The 18,645-nt window shown below is 52.0% G+C and overlaps 1 protein-coding gene across 1 annotated transcript; it reads left to right on the top strand.

The window, feature by feature from the left end:
• Window positions 1–7,109: 7,109 nt before the first annotated feature.
• Window positions 7,110–18,600, top strand: Gpat2 (glycerol-3-phosphate acyltransferase 2, mitochondrial). The gene is made up of 22 exons (XM_090336404.1): window positions 7,110–7,174; window positions 9,367–9,485; window positions 9,618–9,731; window positions 10,352–10,425; window positions 10,788–10,892; window positions 11,106–11,234; window positions 13,107–13,206; window positions 13,578–13,708; window positions 14,005–14,104; window positions 14,198–14,410; window positions 14,791–14,913; window positions 15,078–15,160; window positions 15,431–15,549; window positions 16,063–16,133; window positions 16,217–16,475; window positions 16,565–16,713; window positions 16,830–16,907; window positions 17,276–17,407; window positions 17,490–17,610; window positions 17,690–17,755; window positions 17,981–18,036; window positions 18,383–18,600. The coding sequence occupies exons 2-22, from the start codon at window positions 9,423–9,425 to the stop codon at window positions 18,497–18,499; spliced, it is 2,403 nt and encodes an 800-aa protein (XP_090192530.1). The 5' UTR covers window positions 7,110–7,174; window positions 9,367–9,422; the 3' UTR covers window positions 18,500–18,600.
• The last annotated feature ends 45 nt before the right edge of the window (window positions 18,601–18,645 follow it).

The raw sequence follows: 18,645 nt of genomic DNA, 5'->3' as shown, positions 1-18,645 counted from the left end.
GCTTGCTCTAGTTTATAACTGCCAGATGCTGGGCTACCAAGAGGGCTGAGATCTGAGGACCATGGGCCAATGCCAGCCTGGGCAGGAAAGTCTGTGAGGCTCTTATCTCCAATGAATCCCTACCTCCAAAAGAAAAAAGCAAGAAGTGGAGCTGTGGCTCCAATGGTAGAGTGTTAGCCTTCAGCACAAAACTTTAGGGACAGCACCCAGGCCCTGAGTTCAAGCCCCAGAACAGGCACAACAAACAGACAAAACCAGTCAAAGGACCAGGATAATTGGAAGAGCATCACCCAGCCTCCCCAGGGATTCCTATCCCAGTGGGACAGACGAACCCTACTTAGAAGACTGGTAACACGAATCACATTAATTGGATTATATTCTCATCCTTAGTACCACCCAAGGGGCCTTTACATTTAAACCTGAGTTTGGGTGATGATGATGAAGATGATGATGATGATGATGATGATGACTGTGTGTGCATGTGTGTGTGTGTGCATGTGTGTATGCATGTGTGTATGCATGCGTGTGTGCCCACCTGCCAGTCCTAGGGTTTGAAATCAGGGCCAGGGCACTGTCCCTGAGCTTTTGTGCTCAGGTTAACATTCTACTACTTCTAGGTTTTTTTTGGTAGCTAATTGGAAATAGTTTCATGGACTTTCCTCTCCAGGCTGGCTTTGAACTGCAATCCTCAGATCTTAGCCTCCTTAGTAGCTAGGATTCCAGGTGAGAGCCACTGGCACTTGGCTTGCATGGTAATATATGAACCATAGCACAGCACTTTGCTTCCTCGCCCAGCCACCCCCTCACTCACTGCTTCCATCATAAACTGTCAGCTTGCTTCCTGAGCTGGTACCATCGTCTCCATGAGAAGAGGAGCAGGGACACAGCTGTAGATGTGGCTGTCTCTTCTGCCTTCCTCTGTCAGCCTGTTCCCTGCAGCTTCTGTTTGGTCTACAGGATCAAACCCATTTTCCCCCCCAGCTGATCTCATTCCTCCAGAAGTTTCTGATGCTTTGCACCCAAAGCCTGAGAAGCCATCCCTGTTCACTTTTCAAATATGACATCTTTTCATTCTTTCTGTACTTGGCTCCCTGCTCTGAGCTCACTTTTCTTTTAGGCAGAATGGTCCAGGTATGTTTCTTAAATTTCTTTCTTGGCCTGTGCATGGTGAAGAGCTCTTCCAACCCACCCCCCACCAAGTAAGAAATCACGATCCCTACACATCTGGCAGCCCCACTGCCTCTTCTCCAAGCTCTTTCTGCCCACCACCGCTGGACTCATGAATCCAGGAGCATGCCTCATTAGGAAAGAGCTCAGTTCTCAGGCATTAGCAGGGGTGGTGTTTCCCCTAGACCCTGTCACAAATATTGCCCCTGCTGTTGCCACAACCAGATGGGTGTTCATCCACCGTGGAGCTAGTCACTAGCTACATGTCGCCACTGAGTACTTTACTTAGGGTCACAAAGATTGAGGTGTGCAGTGAGTGTACAATACCAACTTCTAGAGACTCAGAATGACAACCATGTGGAATCACTTCTTAATTTGAATCCTGCCAGGTACCAGTGGCACATGCCTATAATACTAGCTACTTAGGAGGACTAAGAATCATGGGTTCAAAGCATGTGCTTGGGAATCTTATCGCTAATTAACCACCAGCAATCTGAAAATAGAGCTGTGGCCCAAGTGAGAGAACGCTAGCCTTGAGCACAAAAGCTCAGAGACAGGGTGGGGGAGGGAAATGGGGACCAAGACATGAGAAAGGGTATCAATGTTTGTAATGCACCTTCTGTCTGGTGAATATAATGTAACCCTTCTATTAATGACAGTAAAAAAATATATGAAAAAAAAAGCTCAGAGATAGTCCCCAGGCCCCAAGTTCAAGTCCCAGGACTGCTATACACATGTACAAAATATTTCAGCCCTGGCTGCATGCTGAAATGATAGTGTTCTAGTAAGTTGGGTTAAATGTGACTAAATTTTTACTGAAATTAGGAGTCTAAAATATTGTATATACCAGAAATTCAAGGTGAGAAATGCAAAGCACTATGCAATGTCCTTTTACCCCTGAGTTGCTCTAGGTCCTGCATTCCTGATGCAGGGTATTACTCTCTTGTTGGTGTTATAAAAAGTCACCAAATCAGTGGCTCAAGACATCCCACATTTATTATCTTATGGCCTTAGAAGTCAGAAGCCTGACTTGAATGTCACCAGAAAAAAAAATGTTACCTCCCAGATTCTCTGAGTTTACAGAATCCCTTCCAATTCTACCATATACTAGCTCCTCTCTCCATTCCTCTGCCATCTGCTTCCATATTAAAAGGACTCTCAGGCTTGCCTAAGGCCTCACCTGGTAAGCATAATCTAGCAGTGTGTGTGTGTGTGTGTGTGTGTGTGTGTGTGTGTGTGTGTGTGTGTGTGTGTGTGTGTGTGTGTGTGTGTGTGTGTGTGTGTGTGTGTGTGTGTGTGTGTGTGTGTGTGTGTGTGTGTGTGTGTGTGTGTGTGTGTGTGTGTGTGTGTGTGTGTGTGTGTGTGTGTGTGTGTGTGCGCGCCCCCATTCTGGGGCTTGAACTCAGGGCCTGGGGGCTGTCTCTGAGCTTTAAAATAAGAATCCATGAAGAGAAAATCTGCCAGGTGCTATATCTGGATGGGATTTCTGGAACTGTGGCAGACATCTTGTGATTGTGAGGGAAACTGGCTTGAGAAGGGAGCTGGTCCCATGAGGAGGTCAACATGGAAAGAAACCTGGATCCCTATTAATTTAAGAGTAGCACTGAATGTCACCGAACAGAGCCATTCTATCTTTGGATCCCTTGACATAGGAGACACAGCCACTTCACTGTTCAAACCTCTTTGAATTCAGCTTTGTTTTTGGTGGAAGCATTCTAGCCAATCTCCCCATTTCTGCTCTGTTCCAATAATGTTTCCTGATGAGATGAGTACCAAGCCATGGCCCCACTTTGGTGAAAAGCAACAAGACATGTTCTTTGCCCACTGGGTTGGAGCTCAGCCGTGAGTGACTGTTTATTACATAACCCCGCTGCCTGCCACAGACATGGAGAGACTGCAAGTAGTGTGCAGAAACCAGGGAGTGGGGGAGAAGTGGTTTGGGAGAGGCTTTGTGTGGGCTGCAGAAAGGAAGGCCTTTGCCACCCTTCAGAGCCAGCCAGCAACCCCCTGAGGCTGTGCCCAGCCCAGCCCTGGCCTGGGCATTCTTGACAATGGTGGCAGCTGCCCACCAGCAGCCTGTGGGCCAGAAGGGGGGCAGAAGGTGGTTGTTCAGCGCTGGAGGAGCTTAGGCCTGGGGCTGCCAGAAAGGCTCGTTAGGAGGGAGTGGGCTGCAGCCCTCCACACACACACACACACATAGCCAACCAACTAAATCATCCCGCCCACCACGCAGAGCCCTTAGATCGCGCTGCTTCTTGGGAAAGGATGGTTGTCAGGAGAAAGACATAGAACGAGATTTCTAATGGTGTTTCCTTTCTAGAAGGAAATGTTCAAGAGACTGAATATCTCTTCCCCCTCTCTCTACCCCCCAGGCCACCTGTTATTGGCACCAAGAGGCAAACTGCAGACAGCCCAGAGACCCCATTGCCCCTTCTGCCTGGGCCTGACATGCCAAGCAGGCAGACAGGGACCGTTTCACCGCCTGCCTCTGTGTCTGGGAGCCTTGGCAGAGTCTGTCTATGCAGGAGTCTCTTACAGGCGCACGTGGTCATGTGGCCAGACATAGCCACCAGGCACGTTGGCCTTTCTAGATCACAGAGGGTCAGCCTGAGGCTTTCTGGACCCCTGGAGGAAAGAGACAGCTATAGTTCCGGTCTGGGTGTGGAGCATTCACCTGACATGGGCCACGCAAGGCTGGCAGCCAGGAAATGAATTCCCAGGGGCAAGCAGATGGGGAAGGTCACCAAGCAGCTTTCCACTGACAGCACTGGAGCACTGGAGCCTGCTGTGGCCTGAATCCTACCCTAAACTTTCCAGTCACTTGTGTGAACAATCAGCTAGGGGGTTTCACCTCAGGGTAGAGAGCTTGCCTAGCACTAGAAAGGCACAGCTGCTGGGGAGTGCCTCTCTGTTACCCTAGACCCTACTCTTGGCTCTTCTCTATGGCTCTTTATTTTTCCTCCCCCTGCAGTGGACAAATGGCCACCTTAGTGGGACCCAAAGCCCATAGTTTTACTCCCAAGTTGAGCTCTGCATTTCTGTGTGCTATCACCTTTGGTCCCCAAACACCCAGAACACCTCTCCTGTGAATACTCCTGTGCCCTGTCTCCGCACAGACAGCAGTTCTTGTCTTTATTGCCTCCTTACAAGGAGCCCCTCCCCCCCCCGCCCGCCTCTCTCTCCCTCTCATATGCTGGTACTAGGTCTTAAATGCAGGCTTTTTGCTCTTGCTTAGCTTTTTTTGTTCAAGGCTGGCATACTACTTACCACCTAAGCCACAGCTCCACTTCCTGCTTTTTGCTGGTGGTAAGAATCTCTAGGATTGGTCAGTCTGGGCTGGCTTTGAACCAAGATCTTCAGATCTCAGCCTTTTAAATAGCTAGGATTATAAACATGAGCTACCAGCACCTGGAACGCATTGGCTTCACATGCTTTTAATTTCTATAAAATAGTAGTATTTGTGTGTGCAGGTTGTCTATTATTACTTTTTTAACTCAAGGTCTCAAATATGTTTGCCATGCTAGGCAGACATTCTACCATTTACACTACACCCTCAGCTTGTTTTTGCTTTATTTCCCCAAAAAGCTGTCATGTCAAGAAAACTTGCTCCTTCAAAGACCTTCTCTTCCTCTTCCTCCTCCTCTTCTCCCTCCTCCTCCTCTTCTTTCCTCCTCCTTTTCCTCCTCTTCCTCCTCTTCTTCTTCCTTTTATCTAGGGTTTGAATTTAGGGCCCTAGGTGCTGTCACAGAGCTATATGGCCCAGCCCCACTTCGGTTTTCTGGTGGTTAATTGGAGATAAGAGTCTCATAGACTTTTCTGCACAGGCTGGCTTTGAACCTCAATCCTCAGATCTCAGCCTCCTGAGTAGGATCACAGGTGTGAGCCACCAGCACCCTTCTAAGTTCTGCTGTTTCATTCAGGGACATCATCATTATCACTCGAGGCTGATACTCAGCTGCTTGAGCCACAGCTCTACTTCCAGCTTTTTGGTGGTTAATTAGAGGTAAGAATCTCATGGATTTTCCTACCTGGCTTTGAATCTCAATCCTCAGATCTCAGTCTCCTGAGTACCTGGGATAACAAGCAGAAGTCACTGCCACCCAGCTTTAATGCTTTTTTTTTTTTTGTCAGATTTCAGCAAACTACCCTCATCACCATAACAAAACACATTACTTCTGAAGAAGAACACATCGGAGGACAGAATGAGGACAGAACTCGGCTAGATGGCAGCCATCTGCCGTCACAGTCCATGAAATTTTCAGCGAGAAGCATTTGCCCTGGGCTTGGTTTTGCAGTGTTACAATCTCAGGATCTAATGGCCTGTACAAATGATACAAAAGAAAGGTAAGATGGGCCTAGCTGTTCAGGAGGCAGCGATCAGCAGAATTGTGATTTGAGGTCAGCCTGAGCAACAAGGCTTAAATGTCTGTCACTCCAACTACCCAAGAAACATAAATAGGAGGATCATGGTCCAGGCACACCTAGTCATACATATAAAATCTGACTTGAAAAATAAGTAAAAAGCTGGTCACTGGTGGCTCATGCCTGTAATCCTAGCTACTCTGGAGGCTGAGATCTGAGGATTATGGTTCAAAGCCAGCCCAGGTTGGCTTTCACCAGAAAGCCAGCAGTGGTGCTGAAGAATAGAACAAAACACATTCACTTCATTTATTCTACATTGCATGGCTTTCAAAGGCTGCTGGTCTCCTGCTGGGTTTGGTGTACAATCAAAACCCATGTGAAAGCTGTGTACCCATGTTTCACACCCATAATTCTAGCTAACTCAGAAGACTGAGAGCTGAGGATCAATAGTTTAAAGCCAGCCTGGACTGAAAAGTTCTCAAGATTCCATCTGAAGCTAGCCAGCAAAAATGCCAATTGGGTGCATGGCTGAAGTGGTATAGCACCAGCTGTGAGCAAAAAAAGTGAGGGGCTGGCTGGGGCAAAGGAGAAAGCTCCGAGTTCAAGTCTTGGCACTGGAAAATAAAGCCAGAAAAAAAAAACAGTAAGTAAACCCATAAAGTTGCCAAGCACAGGTTGTTTGGGGCTGACACTCAAGTTGGGTACTCATCAGATGCATTTCATGATGAGCAGTGATCATAGGGCAGCAGAAATCTAGGGCCCTGCTGACAGCCACAGAATAGTCCAGATTCGTGATTACCAAAGGAAGAACCCCAAGGAGGTGTGATTTGTTCTACATGACTCCAAACCCAAGAATGGGGATTGTGCTTTTTCCTCCCTCCCATCCCTTGAACTCGGAGGCTTGAATTTGACACCTTGTACTCACTTAGTTTTTCTTTCTGCTCACCGAGGGGATCTACCACGAAGGCATTTGCTGTTTAACTGGAGGATTCGTGTGCCTCAGTTGGCTTCTAGCCATCATTCGTAGATCTCAGCTGAACTTCAGCTTGGTGGCAGGCACAGTCTGAGAACCGCTGGGGGGCTTGAACTCTGGGCCTGGGCGCTGTCCCTGCGCTCTGCAGTTCAAGGCTAGCACTCCACCACTTGAGCCACGGCTGCACTTTGGTTTCCTGGTGGTTAACTGCACACAAGAGTCTCACAGACTTTCGCGCCCGGGCTGGCTTGGAACCCAGGGCTTCAGATCTCAGCCTTCTGAGCAGGTACAGCTGCAGACGCCAGCCACCAGCGGCGGGGTGAGACCCTTTCCCCGGAGAATCCGGACATCCCCGAGTCCCGACCCAGCCTTCAGTGCCCCTGGTCTAGCAGGCCTTTCCACAGGGCGCCACGTGCCCCCTAGGGGACCCACATGGGAGGGCGAACCGCGCCAGGCTCCTCGCTAGGGTTCAAAGCTCCTGCGGCCCCGCCCGGCCCGCAGAGGGTCACGTGGCCACGCAGCGTGTGGAGGGGCGTGCGCCGCGGGGCGGGGCTTAGGGCCCAGCGTGCGTCCCAATTGGCTCTCGGGGCTGCTAGGCCATGCGCATGCGGAGAAAGGGCGGTGGCGTCTCTCCTGCCTCCTGCTTTGGCGGGACTTGGCCGCAGGTGTGAGGTGAGATTCGAAGGAGCTGCTCCGCGGCTGGGCCGAGTCCCGCCAGGCCCTGGGCCGTCCGAACACGTTCGGGCTGTGGGCACGCGGCAGGACCGGCCTCTGGGGAGCTGGTGGGGGAACAGGCAGGGTGGCCTGCGAGCCGGGACCTCTCCCGCAGGCGAGCCCCGAGGAAGCCATCATGGTGGTGGTGGCCGTGGGGCAGCGCCGGAGGGGACCGCGCTGGACCGCCGGTCACCCCAGACACGGCGGGGGAGGGGGGCCTCGCCACGGGCAGGTGGCCATCAGAGCTGCTCCGGAACGCCTGCCTCGGGCCGGGCGGGCCTCTGCGGTTCCCAGGGCTTCCCCAGCCTGGGCTGAGGGGTGAAGATGCCCTGCTGGTCCCGCTGAACCTCAGCGCATGCGTTTTCCGGTGGCTCTTGGTGAAACGCCGACCTTGCTTACCTGGGAATAGGTGTGCAGTTTGTCCACTGATGGAGGACTACACACGCGCAGACGTGGTGCTATTGCTTGGGCTCACAGTGCCGGTGAAAGGGACGCTGGCCGCTCGCCTTCTCCTAGGTGAAGCCCTTTGACCTATTTTCAGGGATGCCACATCTGAGGTTCATTTTACAGCAGCTGGAACACCTGATTTTAATATAACAAGTTTTGTGTTTAGTGATCTTAATGCATCGCATTCTTAGCACGTGTGGTCAATGAAAATATGTAAGTGGCTTGCTTGTTCCCTAGGCTGCCAATTTACACCCTGTCCATGACTCTGGGGGGGAAGTAACATCTAGGCAGGAGCTACAAGTAAAGAGATCCCCATTTGGGGAATTTGGATGCTAGAAGATAAGTCCCAGCACTGACCTGGATTGTGGGAGCTGAGGAACAGACTTGGTAGATGGAAGTTACCCATTGGCTTGTCTTTTCCTCTGTCCCTATTGGGTTAGCATGGATTGATTGTGCTACCTGGAGAGAGGAAGAGCAAACGGAGGAATTCCTGGAGTGAAAGACCCACTCTCCTTCATGCAGTGTAAATGACTGGGCTAAAGATGAGTCTGCTGCAGCTCTGGCTATAGACCCTTAGAGATGATGTGAGAGCATGAGTCGCTGAGCCATGAAGGAGGGCTTCTCAAGACTTCTTGCTTAGCAATCATGGATGAGGGAACCCAGGTAGCAGAGGAGGAAATGGAGAACCATAATGTGGAGTCATGATCAGGATTTGGTGGTGGCAGGAAGGGAGATGGCACTGAGAGGTGGACATGTGCTTAGTGGAGTGTTGATGAAGAAGTAAATGATGAGGCCATGCTGTTGTTAGGCCCATGGTGAGAGATCAAGGTAGTAGGGATTTTAGGGACCTAGTTTATGGGTCAGGAGAGGATTAGTGCTTGTCTATGAAAGCAGATGGCTTGCTAGTTGATGGCAAGAAGGGGGCTGAGAAGATACTAAGTCATCTTTGGAGGTTGCTGCATGAGAGGAGGTTGTGGGAAAATCTGTGTTGGCCTCCTGTGAATGAGCATTTCTTGGTGAACAGGTCTGTGTGGCAACTGTAATTTCTGCTCCCACCAGCTGCCCTTCATCTAGTAGTTGGCTCATATTCTGTAATGACTGAACAGGCAATGGGCTGTCTTCTGGTGGAGAGGGGAGGATCACCTGAGAGGACTTGGTGGCCCCCCCTTAGTGGTGATCCAGTTCTGCCGTCTCATTCCTCTTGCCAGTCCAGCACTTACTCTTTCCTGAGTCTCCATTATAGGTCTAACCTAACATGTGCCATGTTCCATTGGGCTCTCTAATCCTGATTTATTTTCATTTAACATAATTTTATGAGACTTTATGTCAATTCCTTGGGGGTGAGAGACTCCTTGGGTATGGGATAGACATTCCATCTGAGCAGGGTATAGCTTCCAACTTAAGTCTTTCTCACTTTTTTTTTTTTTGGCCAATCCTAGGGCTTGAACTCAGGGCCTGGGCACTGTCCTTGAGCACTTTTGCTCAAGGCTAGTGCTCTACCACTTGAGCTACAACATCACTTCTGGCTTTTTTTCTGTGTATGTGGTGCAGAGGAATTGAACTTTATGCATAGTAGGCAAGCACTCTACCACTAGGCCATGCTCCTTGACCCTCTTCCTCACTTTTATTGGCCTGGGTGGTCTTTCATGAGGATGGCTTAGATTTCATATGCATTCAACTTTCTCTACCTTTCCTTAAATTAGGTTCCTGTGAAGAGTGAGAGGCAAAAGTGCTTGGCTTTCAGATCTTCTATACTCTTATGGACACTGTGTTGGAATCCCAGCCCCAGTCCCAGCAGAGGAGCAGCCACAATGGCCAAGAGGTAATCTGGCCCCTCCCATTTTCAGAGTACCTTCTGCTCTCCCATCTCTCTGTGCCTCTCACTTCCTGGTACCTGCCCTTCCTCTGCTAAGGACTGTGAGTTCTCCCATTTTATCCTGTGACTCTTTTCCAGACCAGCCTGTGGTCCTCAGGCTTTGGGATGAAATTGGAAGCGGTTACCCCATTCTTGGGGAAGTATCGTCCTTTCGTGGGTCGCTGTTGTCAGACCTGTACCCCCAAAAGCTGGGTAAGTGATGATAGGAACAGGCCCCATCCTCTAATGCTTGGGCTACTTAGATTCTGGGAGCCATATCTCTGGGAAGCTACTCTCTGTATTCTTTCTAAGGATGGCCCTTCCCTTGCTTTCATTGTTTTGAAAAATGGAATAATGGCCATTGGATGTGTTTGGGGGCTGTGACTGGTTCCAGGCTTGGGGGAATTGGAGGGAGGCACGACCAGAGTGCTGGTCCCTGAGGAGTGCTGCTGAGGGTGGGGACACATCCCCCACTTCCCAGAACTTAGCACACGTGTGAACTCTTGCATGTCCGTGACATGTGCTGGTGCTGAAGCATCACCTAGAATTCTCATTGAGATCAGGCTTACATGTTCCATGCTGCCAACAGGATAACGTTCATTGAGGTGCTGACCAATAGGGGACTGCTGTACACGATGCAATGCATCATGCATTTGGGGCACAGAATCCTTTTTCCTGATCCAGCATCAGAATCTGGGGCCAAATGTCTTTTGGGAGGTGTGGTGCTCTTTCCTGAAGGACCCTCAGACTGGAGGCTGGAGGGGGTATAGGATGGACTCTCCCAGTCAATGGTAAAACCTCCAGGACATGCTATCTCAATTCTCCATGGACAGGAGTCCCTCTTCCACAGAAGCATAACCGATTTGGGCTTTTGCAACGTGATCCTGGTGAAGGAGGAAAATACCAGGTAGTGAGAGTGGGTGGGGGGCAGGGTGGTGGGCTGCTAGGACTCTACTTTGTGGTGTCATTTTCTGCCAGTGGTGAAAGAAGGGCCCCTGTTCTCTGTTCCATTCCCAATAGGGAGACTTGGCATTCTGTGGCAGTGCCTTCTGTGCACATGTACAGATCACATACAGGGTATCAGGCTCTGAGCCTGTTCACTGCCCCCACCCCTACACACAGTGGGGAGTGGGATAGAATGGGAACATAGATGGGTAAGCAGTTACCATCTCTGTTTTGTGTTAATCCAAACTTTTAGTCCTGTGGCCACGGGACTGAGGGAGGCTGTGTCTGAACTCTCTTATCCCCTGTTCTGGGGGCTGTGCCCAGGTTTCGAGGCTGGCTCGTTCGCAGACTTTGCTATTTTCTCTGGTCGCTGGAGCAACACATAACGCCCTGCCAGGATACCCCACAGAAGATCATGGAAAGCCCTGGGTGAGGAGGCAGATGAGGGTCTGGACGGTACTTCCTGGATCCTTGAAATGGTAGCAAGGCTTCAGGCCTGCATGGTTGAGAGGCCTGGCTGTGGAAGGCTCTGGAATGCTAGCATTGCCTAGGCTTTTCTCAAAGGAGGGTGAAGGCTGCCAGCTGTGTCCTGGGGCTGTAGACCCTTCATGTGCCCCAGTCTAACACCTTGCCACCCCACAGGGTGCAGAATGTCCTGTCAGGAAGGGTCCCAGGAGGAGCTGGGGAAGGCCAAGCACCTGACCTTGTGAAGAAAGAGGTGCAGCGCATCCTGGGCCACATCCAGGCTCCACCTCGCCCCTTCCTGCTTAGGTAACTTGGTGCTTAGGGGCACATCCCCTAAGCTGGGACTTCTGCTGTTTTTCTGGCGAGTGGATTTTGCTGGACCTAGGGAAGGGCTAGCCTCCCTACCTGGGAAACTAGAGTGGGCTCAGCTACCCGTCCCCATCCCACATCTGCATACATGTTAGATGAAGGCACTGTTCCTGAGGAACTAGTAGGGTGAATAACAATGCACAGAGCTGCTAGAAGGAAAGAACAAATGCTGAGACTGAAAAGGCTTGGCAGGGAAGGATCAGATTTGCATACGAGGGCCAGAAGTTGAAAAAGTAGCTAGCTTTGGGGATCAAGGAGTTTGGTGGAGGGAATGGTTTTGGCCTTGAGCTATGGCCTTGAGCAGGAAAAGGCCTGGTTTGCTCAAGAAGCTGGCATGGCTGTAAGCTGGCAGATGAGAGCAAGAGATGCTGGACCTGAATTTGAGAGGTGGAAGGGACTATCTCATGTGGGGCTATGGGTTGGATCTGTAAGGGCAGTGGAAACCAGGTGAGAGATTTAAAGGAAGGAGAGAGAACACTGAGTTTGGAGATCAAGAGTAGAGACCAGAAAATCACCTGGGAGCCTGTAGTATTAGTTGAGACGGGAAGATGGGCAGTGTGGAGCCAGGGCTCTGGGACCCACTGATGGGTTGGGTGGTAGGGGAAAAAGGAGACGTCACAATAAGGATGCTTCTGATCTAGTACCTGGTGATAAGGACACAGGGAGAGCAACGTGGGGAGTAGGGAGTTCGGTCCAAGAATCATGTTTTGGGCTTAAGTTTGGTCCCTGGCTAAGAATATGCTTGCCTACACCCAGTTATGGAGCTCAGGCGTGAGCCTGGGGGCATGCATATATTTGCAGAGCTTTAACATGTAGTCGATGTTTAACAATGGGCTACATAAGTCACCTAGAGAGAGGGCTCAGGCTTTTGCACATAGATGCATTCTGCTGTCTTTAAGTCCGGAGTGATGGTTATTGACACTTGCCTAGCCTTCTACTGTCATAGTTAGATTTTGTTGAGGCTTCTAGTCCCTTCACCTGCCCACCTGCACTCCAATCACCAGCCTTCCTGTCCTTCCCTGTCTTGTGGTCTGGCTTAGAGCTGTAGTCATCATGATGCTAATACCCTTAGGAAGGAGTTTCAAGATCCAGCCCCAATCACTTTTCCTCTGTGCACCTAAGCAGTCAAATGGTTCCAGAGAAACATTTCAAGTGTGCCGAATGGAAGAGGTTTTCCAGTGCTTTCATCCAGATTGCTTCTGTGTGTATATGTCTGTGTGTGTCCTGGGCTTGAATTTATGGTCTGGGTATGGTCCTTGAGCTTTTCTGCTCTAGTCTGGCATTCTATCACTTGAGCTGTAGCTTCACTTCTGGCTTAGGATGCCTTCTATTTCTCCAAGGGGTTTAAGATAAGACATCAGATAGGAATTTGCTGTTATCCACATTTCACTGCTACTTTCATCTACATTTCTGTCATCAGTTAAAGCTAGTCCCATTGGGGCTCTGGGTAAAGCCCTGATCCCCACCAGGGACTTTACCTAGATCCCTTGCCTTTGTCTCCACCTTTCTTGTACTTTGCAGAAACTAGGCTGGGTTCTGCCTGGAATGAATCTGGGTCTTTCAGTCTCCTTTGGGGTCAGCTATATCATATGATCTTGGGAGTCCCAGGCCCCTTCCAGCTGGCACTCCATTTCGTGGCATTCTCTATTAAGCAGATTATAGTCCCTCTGAGCCTCATGTCCCTCTTCTGTGAAGTGGGGCAGGAATAGTGTCTGCTTCAAAGGAATGCTGGTCAGCCTTCCAGGTGCCGTGGGACCAAGCCTGCTGGGGTGTAGCCTTGCTGTGCCTCAGGCCAGTGTCACTTCCCAGGCTGTTCAGCTGGGTCCTGCTGAGGTTCCTGAACCATCTCTTCCTGAATGTGCAGCTCCACAAGGGCCAAATGAAGATGGTCCACAAGGCTTCCCAGGCGGTAAGCTGGCCCAAGGCTGGGAAGATGGGAACACATGGGAGGCCAGTCCCTAAACTCAGGCCAGCCCCATCCCCCAATCAGCTGGTGGGAAAAATGCTCAGTTTTTGGGCAGCTTTTCCTCTGTCTCACGGTCCTGCTCCCACGGGGCTTCCTCTAACGTCTTTCCATTATGGTCTCAATAGTACGTCAGTGCATTACCTTAAAAGTGGTTAAGGGTATTCTGCTTCTGGGAGAGATACACTAAGGAGGATCTCTACAGCTAGACCCTCCGCCCTCAGATCTGCACTGGCTCTGCAGATGCTGGAGTTTGGCTCCCTGTGTCTGCAGGGCAGAGGCAGTTGGGTAGATCTTTCTGGCTTTTGTTGTATCAGGGACCCCTCGTCCTTCTGTCTACTCACAAGTCCCTCCTGGATGGAATCCTCCTGCCTTTTGTGCTGCTTTCCCAGGGCCTGGGTGTGCTCCGTGTAGCTTGGGACCCCTGCACCTGCTCCCCTGCTCTCAGGTAAGAGCCTTGGGTTCCTAGACACACATTCCAGGAGTCCCAGGCTAAGGCAGCCGTGTAGTGGCATATGGGTGTATGGCAGCAGCGTTCTTCCAAGCCCTCTCCTAGGCCCCGTGTTTCTAACTATGTGGCAGCCTGGCTGGTAGGCTCAGATGGAGAGTCAGCCATGGGTCCCAGGGCTGCTTCAGATGTCCAAGTGGGACATAGACTGGCTTGGATGAAGCAAAGATCTCAATTTTAGGCTCAGTCATGCTTCTGGAGCCCTTTTCTCATCAGGCTTTGACCTGTATCCACAGAGCTCTGCTGAGGCACCTTGGGGGGCTGTTTCTGCCCCCAGAGGCTGAACTTCCCCTGGACAGCTCTGAGGGGGTTCTTGCGAGGGCTGTGGTCCATGCGGTAAGTGTTCCCTGTGGTTATATGTAGGACAGGCCAGAGGTCCAGAGGCCTGTGTCTGCTCTAGACCTGATGCCCCTACTTCTCCCATTCCAGGTCATGGAGCAGCTGCTAGTTAGTGAGCAGCCCCTACTAATCTTCCTGGAAGAGCCCCCAGGGGCCCCAAGAGCCAGGCTCTCAGCCCAGGGTCAGGCCTGGCTAGGACTGGTGGTGCATGCGATCCAGGCAGGCATTGTCCCAGATGTCACACTGGTGCCGGTGGCCATCACCTATGACCTGGTTCCAGATGCACCATATGACATGCATCACGTGAGACCCTCTTGCCTTTGGGAGTCAGGAGTAGATACCAGCTCCAGACTGGAGGTGGAGGCACACTATAGGCTCTTGTGATTGCGCCCCCTGTTGGACTAGGTGGGGAGGAGTGGGGATTGGGGATGTGTGTGTAAAGGAATTTTCCCTGGTCCTTAGCACCTCCCGTGGCCTTTGCCATCATCTCATTTCATCCCCGCTAAAGAGGAATTTCTCCTGACTTATGGATGAGAAAGCAGGGCTAGAGAGGGCAAAATCAGGGCATCAAGTTAGGCCTTAAAGTTGAACAGGCTGGGGGAGCAGTGGTGCTGCAGTGTGGGGTGGTAGCTCCAAGGCTTGCCAAGAGTAGCATCGCTAGCACATTCAGCCTCTCCCCACAGGCTGCAGCCCCCTTAGGGCTGTGGACAGGAGCCCTGGCTGCCCTTCGGAAACTGCGCAGCTGCTGGGGCTGCAACCATAAGGTCTGTGTCCGGGTGCATCTTGCCCAGCCATTCTCTTTGCAGGTATGGAGCCATCTGGGCAAGGTTGGGATAGCCTGGGGATTTGAAGTGGGGATTATGGCAGCCTGGTCCATAAGCCACTGCAGGGAGAGTCTTGCCTTCTTGAGGTGGGCTGTATTTTGGGGGTGGGCAAAGAAGGCTGCCACAAAAGTCTTTGTTCTGAGCAGGAATACACCATCAATGCCAGAAGCTGCTGGGGTGGCAGGCAGACCCTGGAGCACTTGCTACAGCCCATCGTGTTGGGCCAATGGTAGGGGCAGGGGTGTGAGGGTCTTGGGCGGGTGGGCAGCCCTTCAGCTGTGTAGTGTTCCCCTAGCCTCCACACAGGAACACCTATTTTGTCTGCAGTCTGCATGTGAGATGGGGACACATTCCCAGGAAAGAGGGCAGCAGCTGCCCCCTGGCCTGGGGCTGGCGTGTGGGAAAACGGAAGACAACTCCCCTTTGTTGTAGGTCTTAGACTTTTCTGTGACTACTTTTAGCTTTTGTCCTTTCATGTTTTGATCTGTGTCTGCTCCAGTACTGTTGTCCCAGACACTGAGAAAGAGCAGGAATGGACCCCAACAACTGGGCTTCTTCTGGCCCTCAAGGAAGAGGACCAGCTCTTGGTCAGGAGACTGAGTCGCCATGTCCTGAATGGTAAAGGGGAAATTAGATTTGCTTCTTGGGGACAGATCCAGAGCAGTCCCTTTCCTGAGTTGGCCAGTGGTCAGGGATTCTTGGGTGTCTACATCTGCTTCTTGTTGGCACACTGGCCACCAAGAGCGGACCCCTGTCCCTCTGAGTGGAGCAGTGTAGGGAGCCTAGGACGAGCTGTGCACGGGGCACAGGCCCAGTGCCAGCCACTCACCCGGGTCCCACTCTGCCCTACCTTGGGCTCATCTGCCCTCTCAGTCCTTAGTGGAAAATGAGAACTGGTGCTGACTGGAACAGTACATGTAAGAGGCTTGGCTCCCGCAGAAGTGTCTATTAAACCCTTTTTAAGTGCCCTGGGTGGCAGGCCATTCATAGGTTGGGACAGAAGGGCTTTGGCTCTCAGCACATGTGATAAATGCTGATTCTCCTGGGGTAGCTTTGGAGCTAGGAACATTTGCCAGATAAAAGGGGAGTCACACTTCTGGGTCCCAACTCCTAACAGCATTCTCCCCACAGCCAGCGTGGGAAGCTCTGCCGTGATGAGTACAGCCATCATGGCGACACTGCTTCTCTTCAAGCACTCAAAGGTAGGGCTACTCACTGTAGTGAGTGTGAGTGTGTGTGTGTGTGTGTGTCACAGCCCTCACGCACAGACTTGTTTTGCCTCCAGGGTGTGCTCTTGTCACAGCTCCTGGGGGAATTCTCCTGGCTGACTGAAGAGACACTGCTTCGTGGCTTCGATGTGGGTTTCTCTGGGCAGCTGCGGTGCCTGGCACAGCACACCCTGGGCCTACTGAGAGAGCATGTGGTTCTGCTGCACGTCCACCAGGGGGACTTGGTGGTTGTGCCACGGCCAGGCCCTGGCCTTACACACTTGGCGTGCCTGAGTGCTGAGCTGCTTCCTGCCTTCCTGAGCGAGGCTGTGGGTGGTGAGAGCCAAGGCTTTAGGGATATTGGGAGGCGGGGGCAGAAGACAGGTGAGTGCTCCCTTCCTCATGCTGTACCCATCCTCTGCTAGCCTGTGCAGTGCGGGGGCTGCTGGCAGGCAGAGTGCCACCTGAGGGTCCCTGGGAGCTGCAGGGAATAGAGCTGCTGAGCCAGAACGAACTCTACCGCCAGATCCTGCTGCTGCTGCACCTGCTGCCGCAGGACCTGCTGCTTCTGCAGGTCAGGCCTCTGCTTGGCCCCTCCAGCCTGCGGTGGTGGGTCTGGCCTTGCCCTACTCTGCCCCAGCTACTAACCCTGGCTCTCCTGAGGCCACATGTGCTGTTCGTTCCCTGTAGCCCTGCCAGTCTTCCTACTGCTATTGTCAGGAGGTGCTGGACCGGCTCATCCAGTGTGGGCTGCTGGTTGCTGAGGAGGTAGGCAGGATGGCTGGAGAAAAAGCTCTTGCCTGCGTTCTGGCCTTCTCTAGTCTCCCACCCTGAGCCAGTTGCCCAGGTCCCTCTACTGGGTGTGTGCTGTGGGGGGGCTGCCACTGGCCCACAGAAGCCTGGCTTTACCTCTGTCCATCCCACCCTACCCTTGTATTTCGTATCCACAGTGCTGTGGCTTTTTAGGGCCACAACCCTCTCAACCCTCAGTGCTGTACCTGCCAATGCTCCTGGCATCCTTGTGAACTTCCTAGATCCGATTTTTACTGACCCCACCTGCATGGAACAGGTCTGGGGGCTGGAGGGGCCGATCCCTGCCCAGCCCATCAGGGACCAATGGCTCTCATGGCCCCCAGACCCCAGGTTCTCGGCCAGCCTGTGACACGGGGCGACAGCGTTTGAGTGCAAAGCTGCTGTGGAAACCGAGTGGGGACTTTACTGACAGTGACAGCGATGACTTCAAGGAGGCTGAGGGCCGGTACTTCAGGGTGTGTTGGGAGAAGCCACGCGGGAGGAAGCAGGGAGGAAGGCAGTTAGGAGCTTCTCTCACACTGGCCTGCCTCTCTCCAGCTCAGCCAGCAGTCTCGCTGCCCTGACTTTTTCCTCTTCCTCTGCCGCCTGCTTAACCCACTGCTCAAGGTCTTTGCTCAGGCTGCTACCTTCCTCCACCTGGGGAAGCTACCGGATACCGGTGAGGCTCCCCTCCCCTTGCAGTGCTCAGGGAAGCACTCTGCCTTGTGGGGCTGGGTCTAGGTCTTCCTGTTTTGCAGAGTCTGGCTACATGGAGCAGCTGTTGCAGTTCTTACAAAACTCTGCCCAGGAAGAAGGGATCTTTGGTGAGTTCCATGCCATTAACCCAGGCTCCTGGAGGTGAGAGGGTTTGCTGGTCACGGCTGCCCTCTGCTGGCAGTGGCTGCCCTCTTAGAGAGGAGAGCTCAAAGTACAGCTGGTCCCATCTGAATGAACCCTGTTCCCAGGGGTTCTTTAAACAAGGAAGAGAAAAGCTGTGCCAGCTGTTCTCTGGTCTCTTTCCCTAGAGCCTTTGCTTCTCTTCCTTCCAGAGTGTGCAGACCCAAACCTGGCCATCAGTGCTATCTGGACCTTCAGAGACCTAGGGGTGAGATGGCCAGAACCACCACCTTCCTTGCTCCCTTTTCCCTGCCCCAGCCCTATCAGCTAGTAGAGCTGCTTCCCCACAACCCCACAGTGATGGGCCCTTATCATGCCTCATAAAACCTTGGGAATTGTCCAGGAATACATGTGGTAAACTAGAGGGTTTTTCTACCCCTCTAAGTTTCTAGACCACTTGCTTTCCTTATCCTGGTAGGATGCTAGGGGTGATTCTAGAGATACGAGACAGCATTGTACTTGGAGCCCTGAGGGCTGTAAGTTTCTAGGGGTCAAGTTTGATCATGTGGCAACAGTCCCCAGGGTGAGGGGCTCACAGTCCATTTCATGGTCAGGTGCTGCAGGAGATGCCCAGCCCCGAAGGCCCCCAACTCTACCTGTCTCCTACATTTGCCAGCCGGGACAATCAGGACAAGCTGGAACAGTTCATCCGACAGTTCATCTGCAGCTAGGTCTAGAATCAGCTGGACTTGCAGGATCTGTGCTTTGATTATGTCTTGCTTTCTCCACCCTTCAGTGTGATAAATAGACTGGATGAGTTCTGTTTCTCTAAGCTCTGCATGTGTGTATGCTATGTATCTGCTTCCTCCTTCCTCAC

Source organism: Megascapheus bottae, chromosome 7 (assembly GCF_031878675.1).
Source record: "Megascapheus bottae isolate mThoBot1 chromosome 7, mThoBot2.hap1, whole genome shotgun sequence".
Lineage (NCBI taxonomy): Eukaryota > Metazoa > Chordata > Mammalia > Rodentia > Geomyidae > Megascapheus > Megascapheus bottae.
The sequence above is the reverse complement of the archived record's forward strand: the minus strand, read 5'-3'. Positions and strand labels throughout refer to the sequence as shown.